General features: G+C 33.5%; 1 protein-coding gene across 1 annotated transcript in view; it reads left to right on the top strand.

The window, feature by feature from the left end:
* Positions 1 to 14098, top strand: part of LOC145292890 (bifunctional FAD diphosphatase/FAD synthase-like) — a 117430-nt gene extending 103332 nt beyond the window's left edge. Inside the window, exons 10-13 of the mRNA XM_080139026.1 lie at positions 149 to 247; positions 4199 to 4320; positions 10201 to 10342; positions 13905 to 14098. Of these exons, the coding sequence (XP_079995152.1) occupies positions 149 to 247; positions 4199 to 4320; positions 10201 to 10342; positions 13905 to 14043 (502 nt within the window). The 3' untranslated portion in view covers positions 14044 to 14098. The remainder of the gene's footprint in view (positions 1 to 148; positions 248 to 4198; positions 4321 to 10200; positions 10343 to 13904) is intronic.
* The last annotated feature ends 656 nt before the right edge of the window (positions 14099 to 14754 follow it).

Here is a 14754-nt window from a genome sequence, read left to right as displayed (position 1 = left end):
TCAAGTGGGTTCAGGGTAATTTTGGCTAAGCTTCAAATATGGTATACGTTTAAATATTTCACTTTGAAAATGATGGTAAAGTGTGGATTTACACAAGGCAGATGTTTATAAAATATATTTTTTCTTTCTGTTCTTTTTTTTCGTATAGACGCTATCCAGAAAACATGGATCGTCTTCAATCCTTGTACATCCGAAGCAAAATGAATTTCCCAGAAGTTGAAAAATTTATTCAAATTTCAAAGGAAAAGTAAGTTGTTTGTGAAAACTATTTTTATGCAAATTGTAAACTATTTTCAATCTATTTTCATGTTGGTGCTTCTATAATATTAGTCACAATTGAAAATTTCAAGTAAAAAACAATTTGATGTGCTTACTTGTCATGCTGAAATAAGTATTTTCACCTAAAATTTAGAAAAAATGATTGAATAAAAAATTAAAGTAAAAATCAATTTTATTGTGAATTGCAGTTTTATCGTATTACTTCATTGATTTTTACTTGCTTAAATGAAAAAATAATTTATCTCACCTTCTTTACAGCAACTTCCGGTACTTCTGCTTTTATCAATGGTAGATCAAGAAAATACGACATCAATGTTTATTTTTAATTAAAAGTTGTAGGTCATCTACTTATTTTGTCTAATTTTAGTGTTTTTACTTGAAATCCGATTTCAATTTTGACCAATACTATAGAAGCACCTTTATGTTTCATTCATCTATTATATAAAAGAAAGTTGTCTGTCTGTATGTCCAGCTGAAAATGGAAAACTACACAAGACACACTCACAAAGCTGATATATTCTTTATCAGCATTGTTTTAGACAAGATATTGGCACATTTAAAAAATATCCATTCTTTTGGGGGTTAACAAACACAGGAATAATCAGGGGAGGGGGTTGACATTTAGAATAATTTTTTAATGTTAATATATAGTAATTTATCAAGGATTTTATTCCAGTTGTCAGAGAAAGTGAGAAAGGCAATGATATCTATATAAAAGCCAAGTACGTCCAAGGATGGAGTACTGCTGCCATATCTGGGCAGGAGCTGCTAAAAAACAGCCTATCATGCCTTGACAGAGTACAAAATAGACTTCGTGGCTTAGTTGGGGATGCCCTTTTCTCTACCCTGCAACCTCTCTCCCACAGAAGAGGCGTTGCGAGCATATCCTTGTTTTATCGTTATTTCCATGGCAGATGCTCGTCTGAACTCCAATCCCTGGTCCCCCCTCGCCAATCTTTCACGAAAAACACCCGTTTAGCTGAATCCACTATGAAAAATTTCCCCCACTCTTTATCTGTGCCTAAATCAAAACGTGGATTCCATGAACAAAGCTTCTTTCTTAGAACTGCACGCCTGTGGAACTCTGTTCTGTCTGCCTGCTTCCCACCTGAATACAACTTGGATGTGTTCAAGTCCAATGTTAACAAATTCCTAATGAACCGCCCCCTTAAGTAAACACTTCATCAAATCTCCACACTAATGTAATATACTTGCAATAACCCTTATCCCTGAGTGGCTTCCGGGCCTTGATAAGTGGTGACCACTGTGTAAAAAAAAAAATAGTAATAAAAAAAAAAAGATAGAGAAAGAGAGGAGTGGGGGTAAGGGGTGTAAGGAAAAAAAAAGAAAGATGAGGTAAGTAAAGATGGAGATGAGAGGATGAGGAAGGGAATAGATAGAAAGGAAGTTTTAATACAAAGATGTTATACATGCTTCTTAACTCTTTTACTTTTTGTTCATGTGTCCCAAGGGCAATGCCGGGTTACCATACTAGTCTATATTTATAAGTGGGCTGAGATCTTTGTTTGTCACTTATCGATTATAAATCGATGAAGTAATGAATATGATGTAGATGAATACGATGTAGAATAAAACCAGCTGACGTCGCTAATATACACACAAAAGATTTTAATCAAATAATAATTTCGTTCATGTTGTTAAATTCTGACAAAGTAAGGGAAATAACTCGTGTTTATTTTCTCACAATTATTTCTCTACATTCTTTGTATTCAGTTTTATTCATTAATTGTGTTTCAAATGCGATGTAGGTAAAGGATAGCAGAAATTTACACAGAAAAGGATACAAATTCATCTGAAATTGTTGCATTGTTTGTACATTTATTACCTCACTTAGAAGTCTATTCCAACGTCTAGGGATCCTGATTGAAAAAGTGGCTTTCTTTCAGTTCAGTCAAAATTACCAGTGAATTAGTTTCTTGTAGTGTCTGCATAGATTTTTTCTAGTGCAAGAGTCAATAATAGATCCTGAAATATATCATAATGCCCATTAAGGATATTGTAGGCCCAAAATGAAATTACCACATAATTATCAGAGCTTTTTAAGTTAGCTTTTATAGGACAAGTCTAATAGACCAATTGAAGTAGCCAGCTTTTTAACTCTCTCCAGATGCTGGAGGCCTGAACATCATACTCTAACTGGCAAGGTAGACATAAAGAGGGAGAAATATTTCAAGAGTGAGTTTGCAGAAAGATTGTCTTATGAGAAATAGAATGCTCCTTGCTTTGTTAGCAGCCTGAATGCAATGTTAGATGGCTTGAAGGATGAGTTGACTAGAACGCCAAGATCTTTTGTCTCGTTCAACTCCTTGAGCAAAGCAATGTCATCCCTGAAAATAAAAGTTGAGTCGGAAAGAGAACCTACTGCAATATGGCAGCATTTATCAATATGAAGGTTTAAGTTCCATTCGAGAATAATATTAATATTCTTTCTTGAGTTTTTGTTTGTTAATATTGTTTGTGTTACATTATTGTTTTTTAACATTAAAAAAATGTTGCATTGTGTAAATTATCTCCCTTTCTGAGCACTGAAGATCATGACCTAAATAAAATAATAACATGCAGTTATGCTTAATAAACATAGGAATTTTCATTTTAAACTTTATTAACGAATCTTTATATCGCTATTACATCACTTTTAATGAAATGGATGTTGTAGTTTGCTTGAAACATAGTTTTAGAATTTATTTTTTTAAAATGGCCTTGTGTCATAAATTAAAATGCTTAATGAAAATAAGTTTGTACAATTCAAATTCAATGGATTCAAATTTTTTTTTATTGAAACACAATTAAAATATTCTAAGCATGTCCTGTACACGCAATAACCCTTATCCCCGAGCGGCTTCCGGGCCTTGATAAGTGGTGACCTCCATATAAAAAAAAAACAAAAAAACAAAAAAAGCATAAAATTAAAAAAAAATTGGCATGCATATAATTTTTTCAAATATCAGTTGTAACTCCACAAAGGAATGGACCAACCAACATCAGGACAATATTTAGGAGCAACTCGACTTTTTGGAAACATCTTGTGTGAGTCAAACCATCAACGGAAAGAATCATGATTAAGAATTATGCGTATGAGATTTTGTGTAAATGTGTAAAACTATACAAAGGTGAAACATGTCGTCCACTAAAAGTACGGTTAGAAAAACATCCAAAAGCCGTAATTCTCGTATGTAGAGAGATTGAAAAATCGGGTATGACTGATCACATATGAAAGGAAAAGGGAAACCACCTGTCCTTATGGGACAAAGTAAAACTTATAGACAGAGAAACAGTGCATATGATGGGTGATGATCAACTACTAAACAGACTTAATATTTAACACCATATGAGAACCATTAATCTAAATTATAAAACTCACTATGTCTGTGTGTGTCTGTCTCCATTGTTTTTTTCAAAGTGCATCTCCTCCAAATCATAAGATCGTAGAGTGGTGCAAGATGAGCCAAATGATTACATTATTTTTGCACTGTTGTTTTATGGGTTTTTAGCCGGTAAAAATAGCTGTTAATGGGTCAAAATTAAAAAAAATTGGAACTTGGCAGGTGTAATTCGACTAAACATGTTATGTGCAAATACATTATAGGTGTTTCATTTTTAACTATTTCTTATCCATCTGAAGATATCTCAATATTCTAGTAATTTAAGAACTCTCATCCATTCTTTCAATATGATCATACCATCAACGTCTCCTGTTCTGCATACATCTCTCCATACTGGCCAGATTTAATCTGAACAGATTAAATGTTGATTTGGTTTTTATGAAATTGAACAATCTTAAATTTCTCTTCTTTAACCATGTTTAAATTCTTTTATCATCTTAAAATTCTTTATACCTTTTAAAAATTATTTGTGCTATTTTTTAACTCTGTATACCATTTTGAAATTCTTTCTACAGTTACCATTTAAAGATGTTGAACTTTGATGGCAAAATCAAAGATGCGCTTGGAGAACTAAAAATCCAATATCCAGAAGTGAAAGCTGTTTTAATGGGGACTCGAATCACCGATCCATATGCTGGTACTGAAATGTTTTTTTTTTTTTTTTTTTTTTTTAATACGCTTGTCCAATCCAGATTTTTAATTTTCACCACAAGCAACCATCCATGCATGCATCAAGTATCATTGCCACACCTGAGCTGGTGCTCCAGCCACTAGTCTCTCTCTCTTGGACAAAAAAGAGTCTCTAACCTAATATGTCTTGAGCTATTTACCAAGTTCTAGTTTCTATCCCATCATGCAATGTTGCATCACCATGATTGTTTTACAAGTACTTCCATGGAATGTGCTCCGGCGAACTTGCTGCATATTGCACTTATACCCACCAGTCAATGTAATTACCACCTACCAACCCGACTAGCAGAAAAATTCCACCTCTTCACTGTAAAGGTCATCAGTTATCAGAAAACATTCTACTCTTATAGTTTCTTTGAGCGAACCGTCTACTTTTGAAATTCTTTCTCTGCTTTCTATTTCCCTGACTATACCAACATGCAGAAATGTAAATGTAATGTGAACAATAGGATGCTTTCAATAAATCTAGCCCCTAATCAAAGTAGCCCCTTGTGTCATAGTGGTAATGTGCCTTGTTTGGAGTGAATAAAAAACAAAATAAACGGTCAATAATGATGAAATTATGTGTTGACTTTGAAAGAAAAATATAAGAATGAAATAAAATAGAAATCCCAAATTTCTTAAAGGAACAGGTCATTTCATTTCTCTCATCCCCGTTTCTTACGGAATCGATGTTGCTAGTCTCTCTTTACTCTATCGCTATTTTTATGGAAGATGCTTGATTGAGCACAAATCTTTGGTTCCTCAACATTTGCAGCAAGAATCCGTTTTTCTTCTACAACAAAAAAAGATCTTTCCTTTCCTTCTCCAGGCATCTGGTGTCAGACAGAATTTCTATTGAGAGAGCTTGTTTGCTAGTGCTTCCAGACCGTGGAACACATTACGGCAAGGTTACTTCCCTGCTGATTTCAACTTCATCATCTTCAACTTCAACAAATTCTTATCCCATCAGTAAAAATCAGTTCATACCATAGATCAATGTTAGGACTCTCATAGTGTTCTTCATCTTTCGGTAGGCAATAATTTCTTCAGCTTACATACATCAGTTGACAGAGCGTCAGACTTTTAAAGACACGGTCAATGCCAACTGAAGATGCCTCAACATTTTTCGATAAATCAACAACTTTTATAGGTTTTCGGGTATCCTGAAAAGGAATATCACAGGGAAAATTAGTGCAGACAAATAATTTTCGGATTATGAATACCTGCATTTTGCAATGTAAATCACTGGCGGCCATGTTTAAACAAGCAGCATATGAAAGCGGCAAACTCTCAGTTTTTTCAGCACAATTCTAAAAGCCGTTCTTGACATGGGGAGGTTGAGGGTGTTTATTTCAAAAGCTGTTCTTAACATAAGGAGGTTGGGGATGTTTATTCTGAAAGGCATTTTCTTATTTTCAGCCTCTCCATGTTAAGAATGGCTTCCGGAACAAACAGGTTGGACAACCAGTGCACACTGACCGAATTTTCTTGAATTTGAATTCTTGAAAGTATTGTTTTGGGTGTTATTAGCTAGAAATGACGTTGAATAAACATTTGCATTTTGTAGACTTAACTTCACAGTTCGTCTATGCTTGCTCACTGAACCATTTCATTGAAACAAAAAAGATGGCGGCCAATTCAAACTACTAGAAATTTCATTGCATAATACAGGTATTTATATCTCCAAAACTATTTGTCTGCACTAATTTTCCCCGTGATATTAGTTTTCAGCATACCCAAAAACCTATAAAAAGCATAATTTTTTTTAGAAAATGTTAAGGTGTCTTCAGTTGGCGTAATGGGGCACATTGACCAAAGACACTTCTTTACCAAACTGACAATCACAATGCAAGTAAAGCTATGGCGTTAACGTTTTATATATCTAAAGCCTTTCAAAAAGTCTGGCATAAAAGTTTTCGCATCAAAATCTTTGTATGGTAATATTAATATTCAATATAATCAAATCCTAGCCAAAAGAAAGATCCAGGTTATCTTTGATGGCTGTACATCCAAACGACATGACATTAATGTGGGTCTAAGCCAGGGATCGATCCTTGGACCTTTATTATTCCTGATTTTTATAAATGGTCTCCCTGATGAAATTGTGTCTGAGATGGGTATATTTGCTGATAACATCACACTATTTTTCACATGTGGATAAAACGAACACACATGTATATACAGCAATGATTGAATCCTTAAAAAATAACCCCCAGTCAGTAGTTGAATAGGGACATAAATGGATGGTGACTTTTAATGCTACTAAGACAAAGCTCCTTTCCTTTAGCAATTATAAGAAATCTTTTTATACCACCGATTGCTATGGCTAACAATACCCTTACCTGAGACTCCATTATTTAAACTTCTTGGCTTAACATTCAACAGTATTCACAGGTGGAAGCAAATGTATAGAAACACTGTCAGTGTTGCTGCAAAGAACGTAGGCTCCCTCTACTGAGCTAGAAAAATTCTCATGTCTGTCAGTATTCCATATCGCTACAAATCCACCATTCACCTATTCAATAAATATTGTCACAATATTTGCACCAGCCACTAATCTCTCCATCGTAGACAGAATCCAAAGAGAGTCTCTAATTTAATAGCTTCTGCACTGTCCACCAAGCTTCATCCCCTGCGCCATTGCAGCAGTGTTGCATCACTGTGCTTGTTTCAAAAGTACTTCAGTTGAATGTGCTCTGACGAACTTGCTGCTCTGGTGCTCCATTGATGGAAGTACAGCCGACCAACCCTGCAATCAGTTAAATCCCATTCATTCATTCTGGAGGTACCACGATGCCATAGAGCTCTCTACTCTAATAGCTTCTTTCCTTCAGCTGACAGCCTTTGGAAATCCCTCTCTGCTCCCTGTTTCCCCGACTGCATGTTCTAATTTGCAGAAAAGTAAATGTAATGTAAACAAAACATCTTGCTACACAATTCCTCACTTAAGGTGCCCCCTGTAAATCCGGGATCTAATTCTCAGTAGTCCCTTAGTCATAATGTGCTTTGTTTGGGGTGAAGCAAAGTAAGAAAGAAAAAGAAAAAGAAAATAAATTCTGTCGCATTAACCCTTATGTTTGAGTTGAGCTGTTGAATGCAATAGTAAAAAAAATACCAATAGTCTTCCAATTTTTGTTTCATTTTACTTCATTTGAAGTTCTCAGAAATCAAAGGGAGATAACACTTGATCATTCAAGATAGAGATTCATAGATATTCAAATATCCATTAAAGTTCTCCTCAACTACTCAAATACTGAGTCAGTAAAGAAATTGAGAACATTATTTTCCCCGTCCCAATTGACCATTTTTTTTTTTACACCACTTATGAAGGCCCGGAGGCCACTCAAGGATAAGAGTTAATGATTGCAATGGGATAATATCATAGTAATCATTAGTAGTGGAAATTTGGTAAATTGGATTACTTGAGGGGACAGCTCATCAAGAATTTGTTTATGTTGGACTTGAAGACGATCAAACTGTAGTCAGCTGGAAAGCAGGCAAATGGAACAGAGTTCCACAGGCGTGCAATTTTAAGAAAGGAACTTTGTTCATAGAATCTCTATTTAGGTTTAGGCACAGATAAAGAGTGGGGTAAATTATTGATAGTGGTTTCAGATAGACAAGTGTTTTTCATGAAAGTTTGGTGAGGAGGGTACATAGATTGGAGCTCAGACGAGCACTTGCCATGAAAATAATGATAAAGCAGAGACAAGCTCGCAATGTCTCTTCTGTAGAAAAGAGGTTGCAGTGAAGAGAAAAGGGCATCTCTACTAGTCTATGAAGTCTATTTTGAACTCTGTCAAGGCTGGATAAGATCTTAAATATGTTGTGGTTACTTGGTTTTATTGGATTCCAGAACAAGAATTCCTCTTTTTTTTGGTGGAATATCCAACTTCATGCTGTTATTTGAGGCCACATCAGTTAGAGAAGGTGCACCATTCCTCATAAAAGCCAGTGTTGGTTAGCCATATGGAGGAGATCTTATTTGGGCCGTGAATACTGTGATTTTGAATATTTAGTCAGTATTTACTTGTAGTTGACAAACTCCTGTACACAGAGAGACATTAGACACTCGAAGATAGTATCTAGTAGGCATTCAAGTTCTCTCTTCCAAATGTTATAAATTCTCTTGTGTTCTTTTAAAGTTTTTTTTTTAAACTGAAAAACACATGTGTAATCATTAGAATCTGTAAGTTTCACTTTTCCCCAAAAAACAGTATGAATACATGATACAGTAAATAAATGTGTTTTGTAATAATCAGTTTGAAGTTACAGTAATTTGAAGATTGAAGGTTCAATCCTCACTACTGGCAATATTAACTAAGAACAAGTGAAGCATGCATGGTCCCCCGTGAGTGCACAGTGAACGAGGCATAAAAAAATGACTAAGTTCAGCATTTTACACCCCCCCCATTTAGCCCCAAAAGTCCCCAGTACACATCAAATCCCTGTGAAAATGAACAAATGGTGCAGTTTTAGGCCTTAACATATGCACCATGCAAAAAAGAAATGACTAAGTTCATCATTTGCCCCCCCCCCCATTTAGCCCCAAAAGTCCCCAAGGCCTTAACATATTTAAATTTGAGTTCAGCACCATGTAAAATTGCTAAATAGACATACACAGAAAATTTTGGACAAATATGGTTAAATAGTCCCAAAAATGGAGTGTTTTTATTTGCCCTAAAAGAGCCCCTGGGGCACACCCAAGAGTTATCGCGAAGTATTGACAAACAAAATTATATAGAAATCAGTTGGTTACAACTTTTCAGAAAGTTTTATAAAAATCCAAAGCATCAATTTTTTTTAATAAGCACAAACGTGCCAATTTTAACCATTTTAACCCGAAAGGCACCCCTAGGGTGGCAACCAGAGTTTTCCTGGAAAATCCGTTCTATTACTTTTTTACTCATATCATGTTTAATGTTTATGCAAAATTTAAAAAAATTCCAAGGCGTAGTTATTGAGAAAAGTGTGGACAGACAAACAAATGAACGGACAAGGGTGAATTTACAGGTGCACCCTCCTTTTGTCAGGGGATCAATAAAATTTAAAAAATACTTACTTATAACTTCTACCTAGTTATGGCTGACTCAATGAGAAAAATCTACCTACATGGATGAAGGGTTCTGTTTGAAATTCCATACAGATTCCCGTGTTTGTCATTAAAAATTCCTCAGTTCAAAAAAGTATACCTGAAGAAGGTTGGAGGTTACATTAGCTAAAACCGTGCTAGAAAATTACTTTCACCAGAGAGCATCTTATATTCTTATAAAGCCACCATTCAACCTGCATGAAGTATTGTTGCCACATCTGGGCTGATGCATCAACCACTAGACTATTCATCTTATGCAGGATCTAAAGCAGAGTCTTAAATCTTATAGGTCCCGCACTGTTGATCATCTTCCAAGCTCTGTCCCATTAATGTAGTGTTGCATCCTTGTGCCTGTTTTACAAGTACTTTAATGGAATGGGACCCAATGAACTCATAGCACTTGTGTCTCACTGACTAACTCGACAAGCAGCAAAATCCCATCCCTTCACTGTTGATGTCCTTAGATGCCAGACATCCTTTTGCTCTGAAAATTTTTTTTCTTGCACTGCTAAACTTTGGAATTTGCACCCTGACTGTACTAACCTGCAGAAGTTTAAATGTACTGTGAACAGTTATCTTGCTGCTCAGCTCCCAACAACCTCCTGTTAAACATGATCCCAAATAGTTAACCTGTTACATTCACGTGACAATATCGCTTGTTTGAGATGAAAAAGATTTAAAAACAATGTTTTGAGAATAATATCTAAGACGAGAAGTGTATAGTTTGAATAACATGAATTTCTTTCTTTTCAGACCACCTAAAGCCGTTCACAGAAACTGATCCTGGATGGCCGCCTTACATGAGGGTCAATCCGTTATTGGATTGGTCATACAACGACATCTGGATGTTCTTGCGTGCACTCTGTGTGCCATATTGTTCATTATATGATCTTGGGTGAGTTTTTAAGTTGTTTTTTTTTTTTTAAAAAATATATGTTCATAATATCTATATATCAGTTAAGGTGTGGCCTTGAAACTACCCCCCCCCGCCCCCCAAAGAAAAATTAAAAACTAACGTTATACATATATTATACATATTTTATACATATTTTATACATAAATTGCTTATGTGTGGAACAGGAACTTTGCTTTACCTTACTTCTATTTTTTTAAGTAAAAACACTTGAATAAGTTAACTCACAAAAGTAGAAAAGTAATTTATCTTGCCTTTGGTAACATTTATTTTTTGTGTATTTGTTGGCTATTCTAATATATCCTCACCAAATATTATAGAATTTTTCTTTTATTAAATGAATAAAATAATTTTGAAATTATTATTATTTTTTTTTTTTTTGGAAACTTTCGGTTGTATACACTTTTTTCAAAGAAAACTTTCTTTTTCTTCATTCCGTTGGTAGTAGGTATTAATCACAAGAAATAGGTGTTTTATGAAGAGAGCAAAGAATTCTGTTGGCAGTTGTTGTACTATATGAATCAGATGTGTATGCATGGTTGCTGATAATTTTAAATTAAAAAATTATTTAAAAATGATTTTATTTAATAAAAAAATTATATACAAGGTGTAAAAAAATATTTAAAAATGATTTTATTTAATAAAAAATTATATACAAGGTGTAAAAAATATTTAAAAATGATTTTATTTAATAAAAAATTATATACAAGGTGTAAAAAATATTTAAAAATGATTTTATTTAATAAAAAAATTATATACAAGGTGTAAAAAATATTTAAAAATGATTTTATTTAATAAAAAATTGTATACAAGGTGTAAAAAATATTTAAAAATGATTTTATTTAATAAAAAATTATATACAAGGTGTAAAAAAATATTTAAAAATGATTTTATTTAATAAAAAATTATATACAAGGTGTAAAAAAATATTTAAAAATGATTTTATTTAATAAAAAAAATTATATACAAGATGTAAAAAAATATTTAAAAATGATTTTATTTAATAAAAAATTATATACAAGGTGTAAAAAAATATTTAAAAATTATTTTATTTAATAAAAAAATTATATACAAGGTGTAAAAAAATATTTAAAAATTATTTTATTTAATAAAAAAATTATATACAAGGTGTAAAAAAATATTTAAAAATGATTTTATTTAATAAAAAAATTATATACCAGGTGTAAAAAAATATTTAAAAATGATTTTATTTAATAAAAAAATTATATACAAGGTGTAAAAAAATATTTAAAAATGATTTTATTTAATAAAAAAATTATATACAAGGTGTAAAAAAATATTTAAAAATGATTTTATTTAATAAAAAAATTATATACAAGGTGTAAAAAAATATTTAAAAATGATTTTATTTTATAAAAAAATTATATACAAGGTGTAAAAAAATATTTAAAAATGATTTTATTTAATAAAAAAATTATATACAAGGTGTAAAAAAATATTTAAAAATGATTTTATTTAATAAAAAAATTATATACAACGTTTTAATAAATTATAAAAAATTTTATTTAATAAAAAAATTATATACAAGGTGTAAATAAATAAGTTGGCAATTTAACCTTGATAAAAAAGAAACGTAAAAGATTTGTGTTTATTTAACTGTTTTATTAAATACAAACATTTTTTTCTATGCATTCATCTTCTGCATCCACAACTTGCTGAATGCGAGCCGTAAAAGCACCACAGGTCTTAACAACTGACTATTTCTTGATAACGTGAAATGCTCACTTTATGCAGATCTTCAGGGAAGCCTCACTGTTATGGGACGGGAGTGGGAGAGCATTAGAGACTGTCTCAACATCGCTCCACAACCAATAGTCACAGAGGTTCAAATCTAGTGAGCTAGAGGGCCAGATATTTGAGGGCACAAAAAGCAGCAACTCTCTCTTCATGAAGGTCTGCACTGTTTTTGACTCATGAGCAGGTGTAGAGACCTGGATGAACATTACTTTCTTGGGATCATAGTTCTTCTTCCTTTGCATGTCTTTACCTCCCCTTAAGTTCACTACAAAACTTCAAGCTGCTTGGCATAACGTTCACAGGAAACATGAGCTGGAACAATTATATTGAAAACATTGCCAGGGCCGCTGTGAAAAAGGTAGGCTCTCACTACCGTGCTAGAAAACTACTGACACCTGAAAGTATCCTGTACCTCTATAAGGCTACCATTCGCCCATGTATGGAGTATTGTTGTCACATTTGGGCTGGTGCATCTGCTACTAGTCTCTCGTTCCTAGACAAGGTTCAAAAGAGAGTCGCCAATCTGATAGGCCCTGAACTGGCATCTAAGCTTCAGCCTCTGTCCCATCGATGAAACGTTGCATCCCTCTGCTTGTTCTATAAGTATTTTAATGGTGAATGCTCTGACGAACTGCAGACACTTGTGCCCCCACGACGTAGACACCCTCGACAAACCCGACAGGCAGCTAAATCCCACCCCCACACAGTAGAGATCCCTAGATGTAAAAGATCTTTCTACTCCAGTAGTTTATTCCCCAGAACCGCTAGACTCTGGAATTCCATTCCAGGTTCCTGCTTCCCTAACTGTACTGACATGCAGAAGTTCAAGTGCAACGTGAACCGACATCTTGCTGCCCAAATCCCTACATAGTGCCCCAGTAGTTGCTGCCCCTGATAGTAGCCCCCTACACCAAAGTGGCAATGTGCCTTGTTTGGGGTGAAAATGTAATTAAAAAAAAAAAATGATAAACAGTCCTAGGAGCATAACTGGTGTCTCTAATAATGTCACATGTCTTATACCCGGTGCGGAACAATTCAGCAATAATCATTCTATGGTTCAATTCTACACTTTTTTAGTATTTTTAGGTGGATAATTTGGGACATTAAACTCTAAAGAATATAGCAACTAATATTTCAGATTGATAATGCTGCTTTAAAAAACCTAAATTGCGGATTGAAATTACTGCCAATTTATCGTTTACACCCTATAATATTATTCGCTGTTCTAAAGTTTTTCAAATAATCTATTAAAAAATGAATAAAATAGAAAATTATTAAAAAATGTATGTCCTGCTATTATTTTTGCAGTGGTTATTCAGGATTCCCACTACATTAAAAAATAAAAATGCAGAAAAATTTTTATGATGCATATCTGTCACAGAATGAAAATGTCGTATTCCAAAGATCATATAAATTGATCAAGTAGTTTTTTTTACAAAGAAAATAACATTTTATGAAGAAGTAAGGATGAAATATTTCGCTCCACCATCTTGAATGAATGCAAGGTTACCTCCCCTTTAACTTCATTGAAAATAGAGATCAAAATCAGCATTGTAATAGCTACAATTTACCATGAATCGTTAAAAATCGTAAAAGAAATGATTTTTTATTTATAAAAAACTACTTGATCAATTTTTATGATTTTTGGAATATGATATTTTTGTTCTGTCATGAGTATGTATATCATAAACATTTTTATGTATTTTTAGTTTTTGATATAGAAAGAATTTTGGACAACCAACATTTTTACTTGTTTATTTCTATTTTTTTGTTTTCTCCATTTCAGTTACACATCACTCGGTTCGATGAACAACACCCATCCAAACCCGGTACTAAGAGTTGTCGATAAACATGGGGTGGTGAAGTTCTTACCGGCATACAAGCTCACAGATTCTTCGAAAGAGAGAGATGGGCGGAATGTATAAAAACTCGGTGATTCTAAATTCTCAAACAAATAAATATGAAATTTGTTCATTTTTATTTTGTTATATTTTCATTTTTACACATTAATAGTTCGTAACATTTAATGCTCCTAAAACTGAGCTTCTTTCCTTTAACAACTACAAAAAACATCAACCAACAATTGCCATAACAAATGACAGCTTATCTGAGAGCCCATCTTTCCAAACTCCTAGGCTTAACATTCACAGGCAACATTAATTGGAACAAATACATAGAGGACATTGCCAAGACTGCTGCTAAGAAAGTGAGCTCCCTCTACTGTGCTAGAAAATTACTCATACCAAAGAGTATCCTATATCTTTACAAAACTACAATTCGTCCATGCATGGAATGTTGCTGCCACATCTGGGCTGATGCATCTATTACTTGTCTCTCAATCTTGTCCCAAAAGAAGTCTCAAATCTAATACCTCCCACACTGTTGGCTAAGCTACAACCTCTGCCTCATCACCACAGTATTGCATTCCTGTGTCTGTTTTATAAGTACTTTATTGGAATGTGCTCTGATGAACTCATAGCACTTGTGCCTTCTCAACCTATATACTTTTGACTAACTCAACAAGCAGCAAAATCCCACCCCTTCACTGTTGAGGTCCTGAAATGCCAGAAATCATTTTACTCTAATAGTTTCTTCCCTCACACTATTAGACTAGAATTCCCTCTGTTTCCTGCATC

This window comes from Euprymna scolopes, chromosome 14 (assembly GCF_053919585.1).
Source record: "Euprymna scolopes isolate OS-2025 chromosome 14, ASM5391958v1, whole genome shotgun sequence".
In the NCBI taxonomy this organism is placed as follows: Eukaryota; Metazoa; Mollusca; class Cephalopoda; order Sepiida; family Sepiolidae; genus Euprymna; species Euprymna scolopes.
Note: the sequence above shows the minus strand (reverse complement) of the source record. Positions and strands in the feature narration are given on the sequence as shown.